This window comes from Paralichthys olivaceus, chromosome 8 (genome assembly GCF_024713975.1).
Source record: "Paralichthys olivaceus isolate ysfri-2021 chromosome 8, ASM2471397v2, whole genome shotgun sequence".
Taxonomy (NCBI): Eukaryota; Metazoa; Chordata; class Actinopteri; order Pleuronectiformes; family Paralichthyidae; genus Paralichthys; species Paralichthys olivaceus.
In genome coordinates, this window is record NC_091100.1 from 2,029,451 (window position 1) to 2,045,571 (window position 16,121).

General features: G+C 45.1%; 1 protein-coding gene across 11 annotated transcripts; it reads left to right on the forward strand.

The window, feature by feature from the left end:
* Positions 1-15,684, forward strand: nacc1b (nucleus accumbens associated 1, BEN and BTB (POZ) domain containing b). Of its 11 annotated transcripts, none has more exons than XM_069530853.1 (8): positions 1-128; positions 8,030-8,180; positions 9,378-9,620; positions 11,061-11,282; positions 12,043-12,508; positions 13,655-13,952; positions 14,238-14,335; positions 14,460-15,250. In XM_069530853.1, the coding sequence occupies exons 2-8, from the start codon at positions 8,055-8,057 to the stop codon at positions 14,789-14,791; spliced, it is 1,785 nt and encodes a 594-aa protein (XP_069386954.1). In that variant the 5' UTR covers positions 1-128; positions 8,030-8,054; the 3' UTR covers positions 14,792-15,250. The 11 variants fall into 11 exon arrangements, with proteins under 11 accessions (XP_069386954.1, XP_069386955.1, XP_019959577.2 ...); XM_069530854.1 differs by having other exon boundaries at positions 1-115; XM_020104018.2 differs by lacking the exon at positions 1-128 and adding an exon at positions 827-970.
* Positions 15,685-16,121: the final 437 nt, after the last annotated feature.

The following is a 16,121-nucleotide window of genomic DNA, read 5'->3' on the forward strand; positions in this document are numbered from 1 at the left end:
GCACCAGCACGGATCGAACCGCCGTCCGCCGGCTTCACGGTCCCGGGAAAGAAGAAGAAGAAGGAGGAAGAGGAGGAGGCTCCAGGAGCAGCGGCCTGAGGGAGAAGACACCCCGGTGAGCGGTCAGGGTGAGTGGGGCTGAGTGGGTGGACTCGGTGGGTGGGGCTCAGACAGTCGGGTCGGCTGGGGACGCTGCCTGTCTACCTGCAGCGGCTCAGACCTGTAATCCATTACTCACCCCGATGTAATCCCATTACTTTCACTTTCTTCATCACGTTACATTCTGCTCTGAATCATCCGCAGATGTTGACATTATATTCTATTACATGCGTAACACTGAATTACATTTTTACACATTACATTTATGCATATATTATACTTGACATGCATTACATGACTTCACACTTGAACATACATGACTTCACACTTGAACATACATGACTTCACACTTGAACATACATGAGACAATGAATCGCACTCCTGCTCTGTTATCTGTTGATTCGTTACATTACATTTTTACACGTATGACACATTATGTTTAAAAGAAGATTTAAAAAAAGTTTTATAAGCAATGTTCGCTGAAATGTGCACGAGGTGCAGTTGTGGTGAGACAGTCTCCCCACCTGTCTGTCTGTCTGTCTGTCTGTCTGTGTGATCGGTGGCTCTGTGATCTGTCTGCAGCCCCTGGGAGAGTACCCCCCCCCCCCCCCCCATCGTCCTCGATGGCTCGGTGCTCTCCCTCCTCGCCTGCATGTGTGCGTGCGTGCCCGCGTCCAGTGTGTGTATGAGTCGGTGTTTGTGCTCCGGCTGCTGGTTCCCGGTGCACGGTCACAATGAATGGCTGCCTGTGAGCGGAGGGAGACGCTAGACCCGCTCTCACTTCTCCTTCTTCTTCTTCTCCTTCTCCTCCGGCGGCTGCTCCTCCTCCATTGAATCACTTTCCAGCGGATTACGCACAGCCCAAGGAGGGGTGAGTAAAGAGAGCGGCCGGTCACTGAGGACATCGGCCCGGGTTCGGGTTCCGGGCTCGAGTCGGTGGAGCTGAAGGTGCCGCGGGGGCCGGGAGGGTGCTGCCTTGAATCGGGGTTTCGAGTGGAGGGCTGCGGCGGCGTGTTGAAGTGTGTGCGCGGGGGGAAAGCGGTGGTTTTTTTCTGGTTCTTTTTAAAGGGGACGGAGGTGGTAAAGTTCTGGTAGCCGCTATGGGGGATGGGCTCACGGGGACAGACCAAACTTTAACCACTTCACCGGCTCCACTCACCGCGGGCTGTCCCCTCCTTCCTCCCCCCTCGATGAGTCCTCCTCCTCCCGCATTCCTCAACTTCCCCCCCCCCCTACTTTTTTATATGGAGCCAGAGACAGTTTCACCAACTACCCACCACACCGTGTTAGAAAGCACACGTCCCGGGTCATTCACATCCACACATGTCGGTAAACGGGTTAAGATTTTACAGCCAGCCCCCTGCTCTCCCTTCCCCTCCTCTCCTCCTCTCGCCATGCCGGATCCATCCGTCTGTCTCGCCCACAGTTGCAGCGCATTTGTGTCCCGGGATGACCTGTTGATGTCGGCTAAAGATGGAGTGCCTGGATCCGCTGTAGACCCACCTCTCCGCTCCGGTAACAAAACCAAAAAAAAACCCATAACCAGCGAGTCCACTTCGATCTGTGTGGCTTCATTTTAAATTTTTATTTATTTTTTGGTTGATGAATCATTTATTCGCCAGCGACATTTTAGAGGAGGGGGGTGGTGGTGGTGGAGGACAACGCGTGTCTGTCCCGTGTCGGTGGCTGCCGCTCGGCCGCAGGAGGAGGAGGGAAGTCGGTGGGTCTACGCGGACATCGCACCGCGCTGGCACGGAGCGAGAGGATCCGGGGAGACGGGGGGAGGTGGAGGCGCTAAACTGCTGAATATTTTATCCCCTTCCGACTATTTCTGTGGCGGGTTTCGTGTCCCCGGTTCCTCGGACGATAAACGCGTGTGTGCTGCGGGCTGCTCGGGGGTTAAACCGGGTCTCTCACATCAGATAGATGAGCTCTCTCTCTCTCTCTCCTTCTCTTTTTTTCGGTCTCTTTTCCGCCTCCCCCCTCCCTCCCTCCCTCCCTCCCTCTCTCCGCTGAACGCACGCACCGGCCCGGGCCAACCGAGGACTCCCAAAATCCTACCGGGCATCGAGGCTGGCACACGGCGGGGCACCGAGAGCTCCCTGCCCGCTCTGTCTGCCCTGCTGCCCCGCTGCTTGCCGCTGCTGGTGGCGGGCTTCTGTTCCTCCTCTGTGCTGCTTCCACGTGAGATGAAGCGATGTTTAATTAATCTTTTACGAATAAATACACGGTTATTCTGAAGTTGGAGCTCCGGTGGTGCTCGGGGGAGGCTACACCATAGCCACATTTTGGGCTCGTGTGTGCCCACGAGTGTCGGTAAATATCAGCGGGTTTTAGACTTAAATGCACTTTGAACCGAAAGTCACTGAACGCTGGGATCTGCACATGTGATTTAAAAACCTGTTTACGACTTATTTATACAGGTGATGTGTTTTCCACTGAGTTAGCCTTAGCTTTAGCTTGCTACTTGCTAACAGGCCACCTTTTAACCTCCCTAACCAGGAAACTGAGTGTGATCAAGGCTGTGATTGATTGGTGGGGATGTCACAAGCTTGTCTTGATACTGATTCCAATAATTGTCTCATTGATTATTTGTGCACAAGCTGCAGAGATCAAGTCACTTCTCCTGGAGGTATTTTACAGAGAACTTGTGGTTAGTCTGCGTTAAAAGCACCCAAAGTTTGTGTGTGTGTGTGGGGGGGGGGGGTCTAATAAAGTTGCAGAGGACCCTGAGACAGAGAGACTCAGACACACACTGTGAAGCCTGGAGTCATAATGGGGCACATGGGGACTGAAGGCCAAAGGTCAAGTGGTGTGAATTACCCGGCCTTTATGTCTCCTGGAAGTTGTTGTGACCTCGCTGACCTTTGAGGAGGAAAAGGTGGCTGGCAGGACGTCGACGCGTGACACGACGGTGCTCAGCAGTGTGTTCAAGTCAAATCAGGCACGCGGCTCCTAGATAGATGGACTTCATTGATCCCCAGGGAAATTCGGGCCTCCAGGAATCTCGCTAAACAGTCAAACACAAGAGCGTAAGAACAATAAAAGGTCAAAATAAGTCAAGAGTAAGTTCACTGCAGGGAAAGTATAGTACAAATACAGATTTAAACATAAATAGCTAAAGTTGTGAAGTCCTTCAATTAATATTTATTTGTATATCCCATGTTCACAAATCACAGTTTGTGTCATAGATCGAAGAGTAAAACTACTAAAACTAAAATTATTAACGGGGGATAAAACTGTAGAAACCTCTTCCAGGACGGACAGACGTATAATAGATTCCGTGTGTAACTGACAACATCAGCAAAACCAGTATTTACAACATTGATTCAAAGAAACAGTTTGTAACATAATGGAAAAGTGTGTCAAAGTATTTGTAAGAAAAACTCGACCTGATCTGCCCGTCGCCTGCGTTAAAATGAGGAATGCGGAGCATCGTGTTGAGTTATTCTGAAGTGTAGGTCTCTTAACGTAATTCATCTTTTGTCACTTCAGCTTCACATTATTATCATTATCAGGAATTTAAAAAGACTGTGCAAGAGACTGAGTCTAATCCACAGACAGAGCTGCACAGACATGGAGGAAATTGTCTCTTCAGTGGAGGAGGAAGTGTTTGGTCGTGCTCGACCTCATGTAGTTGGCGTGATGATGACATTGGTTCAAGATTGTAGATCTAGAGAGAGTGGACCTCCGGCGTTGCTCAGGTTCTTCTTGCTGCTTATTTCCTACAAAACGAAATCTTGTTTTTCTTTTTTCCTTTATTCTCGTAATATTTACAACTTAATTTTTTTCCACATTGTATTAAGACTTAGTTGTATTCGCTCGACTACATACTTTTATGCATATCTACTTTCTACCGTTGCATGTGATTAATTTCTGATGAATTTCGTCCCATCGTGCTCTGTTTTAGCAGCTGCCCACTTATTATTCATGTGATTGCGCACATGTTCACACCTGGAAACAATCACGGGCATCCACCATCGGGCGGAGAAGCTCCACCGGGACACTTGTCGGTTCAATTTCTCGCTTGGAGCCACGGGAAGTGCAGGTGTTGGAGAGCGGACACTGTGCATCGTGCATTTTTAGTGCCTTTTTATTTCCCCCAGCCAGTGGCACAGGTCAAAACCAGCATCAGTATCACTGAGGTACTGTGATGAGATAGTAAACGAGTAATATCACTGAGATCTCAATGCGCTAATTAAAGTAGAAGTACAACAAATCCTGGATATGGCCCAAAATACACAGAGAAAATATCACTGTGAGCCACTTCAGTTAAATTATAAATAATGTGATGTATATTGATTTGTTTACATCGACACAATAATTAGTCACGGTACACAGGCAATCAAACACTGACTTAGTTATGTCAGAACATAATTGATTTTAACAAAATAAGTTTAGAGAGAACTCAGCTGTAATTTATGCGCCTCTGATGCTAATGTGCTTTGATATGATGGGAGTGCTCCTCAGATCACATGATACAAAGAGTTCTCAGTGCAAACAAATGTGGAGCGATCGTTCAGGGATGATAATATTTTAATTTACACAATTGATCCACACGCGAACTTTTGCGTCTGGGTCATTTTTATGTATCTTGTTTCAGCATTTGCTTGCTGCAGAAGAAAATGCTCAAATGTGCTGATCAATGTTTTTTATTTGCACTATTAAGATTTTATTGATTTTTATCAATCTTAAAGCGCATTCGTCAAATAATCTGGAATTTTTAACATTCAAAACTAAAATGAAAACACTTGTAATGAGAATGTGAAGCACTGGTGTCGTAAAAAGACGTGCTTTATGACCTCTATTAGCCCAGTGCAGCAAATTAACAAAAATAATTAATTGCTATCAGTTTAAAAATTAATTTCAATGAAATTTTAATGGCCTCCTATTCTCAGAGCTGCCTGTACGTAGGCGTAAGACAGGAGCTCAGGACTTTTTTTTACATCTGCCAACGAAGTTATGTTTTCATCTGCTTCTGTTATTTAGCAGGATTATGCAAAAACTGCTGGATGGATTTTAACCAAATTTGGTAGATGGATGCCGTATGGGTCAGGGAATAGTTAAATACTCCCCCCCCCCACTTTCTTTAAAATTGCGAGAGAGAGAGAGTGTTTTCTTTGTTTTTTGGTGAATTCTGAAAGAAATAATGAAGACATGACTTATATCTATGAGTGAGTTTAGTTCTAGTGTGGCTGGATTGAATTTAAAGCAGCTGAGGAGGAATTTGCTCTCGGAGTTCCATTCTAGTTTCAATTAAATTTTTTCAGCTAGCCTAGGTTTGCGTAGCACGACACGGCGCAGTAACACCCTCACATCTGGAAGCTTCCCATTAGAACCACTGTCCCTTGTTGGAGCTGGAAGTTTAAAGTAGAAAATAATCGTCTACACTTGTTGGTGACGTTGACACCAGGAGAGTTTTTGGGGAACAGTTTAAATTTACTCACTTGGTTAACCTAAGTTTCCCAGCTTCAAACAAAGTGAGTGTTTTTTTTTGTTCTGCATTCTGAATGTGAGGTTCTGCAACAAGAGACATTTTCATGATGTGTCATGTCTAGCTGTTCAGACAACATTAAAGCTGTCATCACCTCCCACAGACCAACAAAGGTTCAAGGTTTGCTGCACAGAGCTTTGTGGAAGTGGAGGAATCGGCTTTGCTTACCTCATCTCCTGCTCATTGTGAAGTTAAAATGGTGGCAAATAGAAAAGATTTAAACATTGTTAAACACAAGCTCTAGAAAAAATGACATTTGTCAATGTTAGGTGTTTTTATTTTGTCTTTTTATTCTCAATTTCAAACTTCACCCCAAAGTCGTGCACCTGAATTCTTCTTGTAGCAGCAGGTGTTGAATAATGTTTGAAAAATTTGAAATTGAATTCTAAGTTTAAAATTGTTTGTCTTTGCCGGTTGTGCTGTTGGTGGATTGTGTTTTTGGTTTCCAGCCGTGGAGGTAGATGTCCCACTCAATGTCCCGTCTACTAACATTGAGGAGGCTGTGTTTATGACCTTCACTGCAGCCAGCCACTAGGGGGTGATAGAGATATTTTGGTTTGATGCCGACAGTTTGAGTTCTTAAGTGGCTGTGGTCAGAGACAAAGATGTTGGTCGGCCTCGGTGTGTTACGATGATTTTAGTGGTCGAGAATAGAATAGAACATTTGGAGTTCATCACCTTGAGATTTAGAAACCATCATCAGCTCATGGAGCTCTGTCTTAAAAACAAGCAGAATCGGACACGAAATAAAGGATAGAAATGCAAATAGTCATTTGTGGCCTGAGCGATGCAGCAGTCAAGCAACGTACTGGATCTACAGCAACATCACAATTCCATCTTTCTTTATCGTAGACCAAAGACCTGGACAAATCAATGCGTAATCTTTTTTAGTTTGTGGGCGCGAGGGCAGCTGTTCGTTTGTATAAAATAAATAAAAAATGCTTCTTAAGCACAAGCCATGAGTTTGTCAAGACCCGAGCAACAAGTTCTAGACATTCTCCACACTTCAAGACATCACATCAATGTTTTCTTCTTATTTTCATAAAGTTGACCTTATTTCCCCACTGGGGTCAAGCACACAATATGAAGTTGAGTCTGAAGTTTTTGTCTTCAAGGATGAGTTGTGTGTCGGATCAAAGTTGTGAATAGATTGGTAAAATCTCCGCTGCTGTGATCTCTCCCTGACCTCTGGGCTTCTGCTGCAGCGTTTATGAGCAGAACTAGAGGTGATGTAGAACTCCGGCACTGTTTAGGTTACTAGGTCTCGTCTGCGAGTGTTTCTCCCAGAGGAGCAGCAAAGCTAATCAACATAATATTGTTCTCTCGTAGTGATTTGTTTTGGGTTGCAGCCAGGAGCTCGGCATCATCTACTCCGACCAGCTACTGTCCAACCAATGCTTTACTTTGTGTGTGTGTGTGTGTGTGTGTGTGTGTGTGTGTGTGTGTGTGTGTGTGTGTGTGTGTGTGTGTGTGTGTGTGTGTGTGTGTGTGTGTGTGTGTGTGTGTGTGTGTGTGTGTCTGCAACGTTCCTACATCCTCCATCACGAGGATCAGGATCTTGTATGAATGTATTTGTTCAGTAGCGTAGTCGTGACTGTCCTCATCTGTTTACTTCTGCTTCATCATACTTGGCATTAGAGGATTTATATCCTGCTTATTGTTCATGCATAATCAAAAATAAGGGTCCAAAGGACAGAGACGCTCCCCGTCCTGAGAGACAAAGATGTGTTTAGAGGGATGTATGTACATTGGTTATTTATACTGTCACGATTTTGACAGCTCCTCCACTTTTCTCATCTCGGGCTTCCTTGTTGGAATCATGACGAGGACGAGCGAAATAGACGAGTTATGTAAGCGACTGTGTTTTGACTGAGAGGAAATAACAAAGTAGGCCAAAAACCACAAAACAGTTTATTAACTGTGAATTAGATGTAATGAAACAAGGTTTGAAAAAAAAAAAGAGAAAGATGGCTTATATAACTTTCGCTGGTGGCCCCGAAATTCTCTTTCATTCGAAGTTCATTTGGAGTTTAGAATTAAAGTTGTTTACCAAATACTTAATCCATTAATTATCACACACTTTACTCAGCCTGTTCCTTTATTTTACGTCTCTTTCTTTCCTCCTCGTTTTGATCTCGTCTCCATTTTCGGATTCAGCTTCCCGACCTTCTTTTATCCTTGTCTCATCACTCGCTAGTAACCGCGTTTCCTCCTCTCCTGCTCCGCTGCCTCATTTTGTCCTCACCTCCGCATCACCCCTTCAGTGTCTCTCTGTTCACCCATGTTCTCCCCCCTCCTCACCTTACTTTCATTCGTCTATACATCCCTCCCTTCTTTCCCTCAGACACCTCCTTCCTCACTCCATCCCTCTGTCCCATCCAGTCCTCTCTTTTATAAGCTGTCAAGTCTAACTTCTGCTTTTCTGTTTTCCTGTAGACCCTGTGGTGCTGGGCAGAGCGTTATGGCTCAGACGCTGCAGATGGCGATCCCTAACTTTGGCAACAACGTCCTGGAGTGTTTGAACGAACAGCGGCTGCAGGGGCTATACTGTGATGTCTCTGTGGTTGTCAAGGGACACGCCTTCAAGGTCAGAAGGTTTTTTTTGTGTGTGTGTGTGTGTGTGTTAGTCATATTTTTGTTGATGTTGGATCGTCCTGGATCTCTGGCTCTGACGGCCACAGCAAAGTGTAATTAGTTCCACAGTGAAGATATTGACAAGATTTTGCTCAGAATCAATTGGTGAGACAGGGAAATATGGCCCAGGTGAAAAACAACCAGAGTTGAGCTTTAAATGATTTCAAATAGATTTCCTGAGCTCCATCTGGCCACCTCTCTCACTAGAGGCATAAATCTTTGCATTTGTTCAATACACTTTCACTTTCTAAGGCCAAGAGTTAAGAATTTGTCGTATTTCATGTAAGGAAGTGATTCCTTTACAGATTGGTCCAGTTTCTGCTTTGGTCAGTATTTCAAAAATAGATTATCTGTTTCTGTAGGAGTTTGATAAAACTCCAGCAAAGTGAGATTACTGTAAACATTTGTCAGCCAGATGAGATGAAGCCAATCTTCCTGTTTACGTTTCACACCCTTATACCTGGAGGCCAACCACTGACTCCAGGTCTGCTGCATGAAGCTAATGTGGAAGAGCCTGAAACCTGTGTTCTCTGACCGACAGAGGGCGACTGCTGGTTTTAAAGAAGTCAGTTTCTATAGAAGAGAAAATGACTCACTTGATTTATAACGTCAGTAAACATTTTCATAAGGAGTTTATGGTCTCAACCTCTAGTGTCAAGTCTTCTTCAGTTTTTAAATTATGGTCCCATTCAGAGTCAAATAAACCATAAAGCACCACCTGCTCCTTCTGGTTTCTAAAAACCAGCTGGCGCTGGACTAAATGTCGAGGCTTCAAACGGCAGCTCACAAACTGGGTGACGTCACGGTGGGTTCATACTTGAACTTACTCGACCTATTTATCACAAATCAAATCTGCATGTATGTTGGCCTGGAAGATTTTACTGAATAATGATTACAAGATGTCTGCTTATGTTTTACGAAAAAGTAAAAGTTTACAAAATTCTTCATAGTTGGTGTTTTCTTTTTCTTTTTAATTAAACAGAAAAAATAAAATCTCAATTACAGTTATTTGTTGTGAGGTTTTGATAACAACATAAATTTTTTTTATACATATATCAAAATTGGATGTTTGTTTGTTTTATATACTCCCTTATATCTGTATCGGGGAGTTCTACCTATGACTTACCTTTTCCTGCCGTTTACCCCTCAGGCCCACCGTGCGGTTCTGGCAGCCAGCAGCTCGTACTTCCGGGATCTGTTCAACGCTGGTGGTAAAAGCTCGGTGGTGGAGCTGCCCCCGGCAGTGCAGCCGCAGAGCTTCCAGCAGATCCTGGCCTTCTGCTACACAGGACGCCTCAGCATGAACGTTGGAGACCAGTTCCTGCTCATGTACACCGCCGGCTTCCTCCAGATCCAACAGATCATGGAGAAAGGCACAGAGTTCTTCCTCAAGGTAACCTGCCAATGAAGCTTTAACGTACAGCGAGTTAAAACTCTACTAGATGATTTTACAAACAGCATCACACAGATTCTACGTATTTATAATCCTGCAAAATGTAATCATGGAGTGAAAATATCTCAGACATGAGTATAATCACATTAGTTGTTTGAGCTACCTCCCTGGCACCTGTTGTGTGTGTGTGACATTATGCATGGTGTAATTTCACTGTGGGGTTATCTGTGTTTGTAGATCTGATTAGATTTGGAGTGCCTCGCTGAATAAATCTGCATATTAACGAGGAATTCTGATTTCCTTGAATGTACACTTTCAAACGCTCAGATACAGAGTTTATATACGTTCGCTGGGTTCGGTGTCAACTCAGCGTATCGCCGGTACTTTCTGCTTTAGTCGTGAGCGTTTCCAGGAAGAGTGTTCAGTTCTCAGCCGACAGGCAGAGCTGGAGGAACACCTGAAACCGGAGCTGAGCGAATCAAAGCAGCCAACAGGAACTAGCTGAGCTCAGTGATGATGTCATAGTAACTAGTTATGCCAAATCATTTTGAAGCAGCCAATGGGAAAGTCCACTCTCGCTCACATTACCTGCTACAGGAGCAGAACCTGTTTTCTGATCCGTCTCCGACTTTTTTTTCAAACTGCCAAGGAATTTTGGGGACTTTCAAAATTCCGTTCAGCTCGTAGCCTAATAAAAGTAGTTACGTGTGAGTGGTCATTTTTAGTGTCCATGTGACCAACAAAACCAAAACTGCAACTTCTTATTCATTTATTAACTTCGCTAATATTCGTTTTTTCAGTTGATCGTCAAAATAATCAGAAATGTGCGTCACAAGTTCTCAGCTCAGTATCCTCCACTTAATTTAAAGAATGTTTATGTTCGGGTCGGGGACAGAGGATGTCACACCTGTTTAAAGCCGTATGAGACAAACTGTGATTTGTGAATATAGGCTATACAAATTAAAATTTGATTGATGATTAATTTCTTATCTTTTATCAAGTTTAATATTTTTTGAGAAGGAATTTGATGCTGTTTTTCTTGCACTTGCTCCGTTGTGGTGGACAATTGTTTCTTTACACAATAATCAAAGACGGTATATAAAGATGGACGACATGGCTGCTCTCCAAAAGTGAAGCCGAAACACGTAGATAGCCCCCTGGTGGTTGACTCCCTCCGTTTCTGTCATTTCAGGTCGTTGTTAAAACACTGTGTGTTCACGTGTTCACGTTTCTGATAAGTTTGGTTTTAATTGGTTATTTTATGATATAAAAATGTCATGATTGACGGCTGACACTGACGCGCTATTGGTCGATCTGTGGGAGGAGGTGGAGACACATCGTCCATCTTTATTTACAGTTCATGTAAATTGATGTTTAACACCCAGCGCTCCTTAGGAGGTGCAGTCATTTTAATCAAACTTCATATCGCCCCGTCTCCAGGTCTCATCTCCAAGCTGTGACTCCCAGGGTCTCCACACTGAGGAGACCCCGCCCTCTGAGCCTCAGAGCCCCGTCACTCAAACAGTGGGAGGGGGCGGAGTCGGTGTTGTCGCCACGGCCACAGGGAGGCCCTCCTCTTGTCTTACACCCCTCCCCCTGGTGTCCAAGGTAAAGACGGAACAGACGTCGACCACTCCTCAGACCACCCCCCACCCGCAGCAGGTACACTCCTTGCTTGGGTGAAGTGATTAAACGCGTCTTTGGTGTAATGTGTGTGTGAAATTATCTAAAAAAAAGTATCACGAGTAGGCGTTTTCTTTGAGTTTGAGATTTGAAAAGGTTTTGAAAGCTTTAAAGGAATCTCTGACTTTAACAGTGACTGGAGTGTTTCTTCATAAAACTCTGTTCATCCAGATTTTTGAATGAATCATAACATGAAAGTTTTAGATGCAAGGACATAAATTATGATGGAGGTCGCCATTTAAATTGTGTACAGTCAACCACTTTATATAAGCTTTCAATGGAGGTGGCAGCAAGAGGCTTAATACAGGGAGACGAGTGTGGTTTGTTTGTGTTTTCATCGTCCATATCAATGAGCGCTGGGTGTTAAAGTAGAATAATACCTCATTTATTGTCACATAACGATGACTTCATTCAAACACCAGATGGCCTCTTCGTGTATTCCAGTTTAGTTCAGTTTATTTTTAAAAGAAGGGTGATTTCAAAACTAAAGACATTTACTGTCTCCCGTGTCCCAAGAGAAACGTTCTGGTGCAGCATCAGGCTGGCGTTTGTTTACTGCAGTGTTAAGGTGGATTAAGATGTTTAATCAAGCAAAATGTGTTTATTATCATATAAAAGTGTGACATGGTTACATGTTTCGAATCTTAACTTTAAGAACTAGACCAGGTTTATGTCGTCAGTTGTTTTGTGGCGGTCCAGTCAGGTGATGGTTACTAACAGGTAATTCTCTCTTCCTTAGCAGGAGGGCTCCCCCTACTCGGTGGTCTGCACCCCTGTGGCCAAGCGGCTGTGGGAAGGGGGCAGCCGTGATGGGGGCGGGGGGTCTGGGGGGGGCGGTGGAGGCGGAATGAGGAAGGCTGCACGCTATTCTTCCTCCTCTTCCTCCTCTTCCTCTTCTAACAACACTACCCAGGATGCCTCTGGTCGTGGACCTGCATCTGGCAACACTGTGATGGTGGGCGGCGGCATCACTTCAGTGGGAGGAGCCGGACTCAACAGCAACCATAACAACAATAACCACAACAATGGCGGAACCCCAGAGGGCACGAGCCCGGGCACGCTGAGCATGTACACCAGTGACTCGCCAATCAGTTACCACGACGACGAGGAAGAGGACGACGTGGCGGATGAGAGCGCCGAAGAGCAGTACAGACAGATCTGCAACATGTACACCATGTACAGCATGCTGAATGCCGGAGCAGCGGGTAAGCTCTGAATACATAAGTGTCTGAGTTCACTTCAAGGTCTCAGTGTTTTCATGTAAATCTGGAAGTTTTCGTCTCATCTCTGCCAAGTCTCACTGCCGTATCTAAACTTCTCAGATGTGGAGGAGAGTTAAATGTTGAAAACATGAAAAGATGTAGATTCTGCTTCTCATCGTTCAAACTTTATAAGGTTAGAGGTGAAGACTGCAGCTGCTTCCTCTTCTTTTTCTTCTTCTATTGTCCGAATCTTCCAAACAAGTCCTTTCAAATGATCTGGACCCACCTCTTTTGGTCCAATTACATTTTTGTCCTTCTGTCTATTTTGTTTCGGACTAAACTAAAAAGTCTGAGGTCTGAACCAACCACGGTTGGTGTGAAAGCGCCATGATATAAAAACGTGATTATTGTTTTGCACCACAACAAATTCAACCAGTTGTTTAATCTAAAATTCACAATTCTATGGTTCAAGAACTTTTTCTTTTAGTCTAAAAGTTCCAGGTTTGGGGGAAAGTCGTTGAGGTCCTTTCTCAGGATCCACATTGATCTCCGCTGACCTGAAACTGAATTATCAGAGTTTGACCCCCATGTTCTAATTTCCACTGAATAAAAACAAGTTGGGAAAATACACCAAAGGAATTTAATGCATGAATGGAGGCAAAGAAGCGGCTGATGCAAAGAGCAGTGCAATTGAATCCATTAAAAAAACACTGAATCAACTCATGTCTAAAATGTAATATTGGAGAATAGAGACCTGAGCCTTTTGTTAGGAATTAATTCTGTGAGTTTTCAGTTTTGTCAACATGGATTCATGACAATAATTTAATTTGAGCTCTAAATGTGCTGATGTTGACACAACAGCCAATCAGAAGTATTCTTACATGTGTCATTATATTTGAAACTCTGTGGAAAGCTATTGATGATTTATACTGCAGCGAGCCAGCAGGGGGAGATCCAGATGATTTGGCTTCACTTATGGCAACTGTCATGTCATCCATCTTTAATTGACCCAGAGTGTACTAGAGCGTTTGAAATTAGTTTATAATGTTTTTAATCCTCAGGAGTTTTGTTTCCTCTCTGAAATTGTGGCACTGCTGTTGTAAAAATTATAAATAAAACTAATAACAGTCCACTGTCCTTCCTCCTCAGTGGTCGGGGAGAGGGTGGAGGCTCTGCCGGACCTGGCCCCAGACTCGGGCGGCGGGCGGGGCGGCAGGGGGGGACGTTCCCGGCAGGACCTGGCGTCACTGCCCGCCGAGCTCATCAGCCAGATCGGCAACCGCTGCCACCCGAAGCTGTACGAGGAGGGCGACCCGGCCGAGAAGCTGGAGCTGGTGAGCGGCACGTCCGTGTTCATCTCCCGTGCACAGCTCATGAACTGCCACGTCAGCGCCGGCACCCGCCACAAAGTGTTGCTCAGACGCCTGCTGGCGGCGTTCTTTGACAGGTCAGTGTCCGACATGTTTGGCTGGTGATGGGGCTGGAACCAGAGCAGCAGGAATGTGATCTTACAGTTTATTGCTCGATGAAACCACCAAATACTAAAAGGATTTTATTTTCACTAGTGATACTAAAAGCAAGAGGCTCTTCTTCAGACTAATAAATACAGTTGTCATCTTAACCTCTGTTGATTTTAAACAAAACACTCAAATCAGATGTACCCCAGTAGTTCAATAACCCACAGTGAAAGTTAACTTTCAAGTCTATGGTTGTTTTTTCCTCTCTTGCTCAGGAGCACTCTGGCAAACAGCTGTGGAACAGGAATCCGCTCTTCAACCAACGACCCGAGTCGTAAACCCCTGGACAACAGAGTTCTGCACGCTGTCAAATGTGAGTCAGAGACACAAACACATAGAAACACACTTCTAAGACTCCTTTCATTCTTTGTTTTGGCCGTGTTAACCTTCTCTCTCTCTCTCTCTCTCTCTTTGTCCACCTCTCTTGCTTCCTGCAGTTTACTGCCAGAACTTTGCACCGAGCTTCAAGGAGAGCGAGATGAATGCCATCGCGGCCGATATGTGCACCAATGCTCGTCGCGTCGTCCGCAAGAGCTGGATCCCCAAGCTTAAACTGCTGATGGCCGACAGTGACGCCTACTCCGCCTTCCTGGCCGACAGCGTGAAGATGGAGGCCGACGGTCTGGGGGCGGAGCAAGGCTTTGACCCCGCCTCCCTAGAGGCCGTGGCGGCGGCAGCGGCGGCCGCCAACAGTCACGAATCAGGAGGTGGAGCCACGCCAGCAGACGCCCTTCAAGGGGCGGTAGGAGACGGCAGCACTTTGTTTTGAGTGAGTGAACGGACAGATAGATGGATGGACAGATGGACAGATTGACGGGGGGAGGGATGGCATTTCGGTGGTGTTGGCCCCTCTTTGGTCGGACGACAGTTGTCACTCCTCCCTGAGCCGCCATTTGATTGGGGATGTGTTTCTTCTTTTAAACCTCTTTTGGTCATTTTGTTCTGCTTTCCATCTTTTTGTTTGTCCACATTTCCATCTCTCTCCACAACCGCGAACGCCTCATTTGGGGTAGTTCCTCCTTCCTGTTCTGGTGGAGAGAGATAGAAAGACCACGGGGAAAGAAAGGTGGCAGCCTGAGGACGACCCCCCCCCCCCCCCCCAGCTCCTCATTCCTCTGCGACCTTTCCAGACCTGATAGTTTAAGCCTTTATTTTTTTATGTGTACCGTCACTGAGGCTCTTTTTCTGACCATAATCAATCACAGACATTCCCTGGGGCGGGGGCGGGGGGGAGGGAGGGTTGAACCCTGTATTCGAGTGATGTTTCCTTTTCCAAACTCCAGTAACACTGTAGTTTTTGATAATGAATGTATGCGTGGCGAAGCATCCCAACCGCAGCGTCGTGAGTTAGTGGAGGCAGAGTGAGATTGTACAGAACCCGTTCCTTTTCTCCGTTTATCACTTTTTAGTTTTGCTTGATTTCATGTAGACGCCCAGATGGAAGCTTCTCTGAAAAGCGTGGGGTTGACGAGGTCAGGGGTTGAAATTAATATTAATATGTATATTGGCATGGTTTATGATCGCCCCGCACCCCACCAACCCTGCTCTTTAACTCCTGCTGGGCATGCTGGGAAACTTAACGACCAGCCGCAGGAGAAATACTGCTGAATTCTGAGCAGCAGCATTTTTAGCTGCTGGTGAGTGCCAGTTTTGGTGGCAGGTTTAAAAAAAGATTTGTTGGACTAAAACCTTTTACCCGTTAATCTCCTTTACTTTTTGACCCTTAAGGAGAAAAATATTTCAGTTTTTCTACCTTTTCTGTTAAAGTTTGTTCCTTAAGTGTGCGAGTTTTGCCAAGGCTCCTTGTTGCTGATGATTGTCAAAGAGTTTGCACTGTGTTATTTCCTGCGGTATGAGAACAATCGAACTATGTTTTTTGTACGTTAAAAGAAAGAGAGGAGGTGTGGTTTTATTTAAAAAACGAAAAATACGAAAAAATACGAGCTAAAATCCAATTATATCTGTTTAACACCCGTTTTATTTTAAAAAATCGGAAGGAAAGTCAAGAAATATCCGAAAGCAAGTTTCCTCCTGTGAGCTTAGGAATGAGAAGTGTGTGTGTGTGTGTGTGTGTGTGTGTGTGTGTGTGTGTGTGTGTG

Bases quoted from the DNA above. Each gene is read 5' to 3' on its own strand.
- nacc1b (XM_069530853.1), top strand. From the start codon at position 8,055: ATGGCTCAGACGCTGCAGATGGCGATCCCTAACTTTGGCAACAACGTC. The intron at 9,621-11,060 runs GTAACCTGCCAA...CCCCGTCTCCAG, and splicing joins GCACAGAGTTCTTCCTCAAG to GTCTCATCTCCAAGCTGTGA. The intron at 11,283-12,042 runs GTACACTCCTTG...TCTCTTCCTTAG, and splicing joins CCACCCCCCACCCGCAGCAG to CAGGAGGGCTCCCCCTACTC.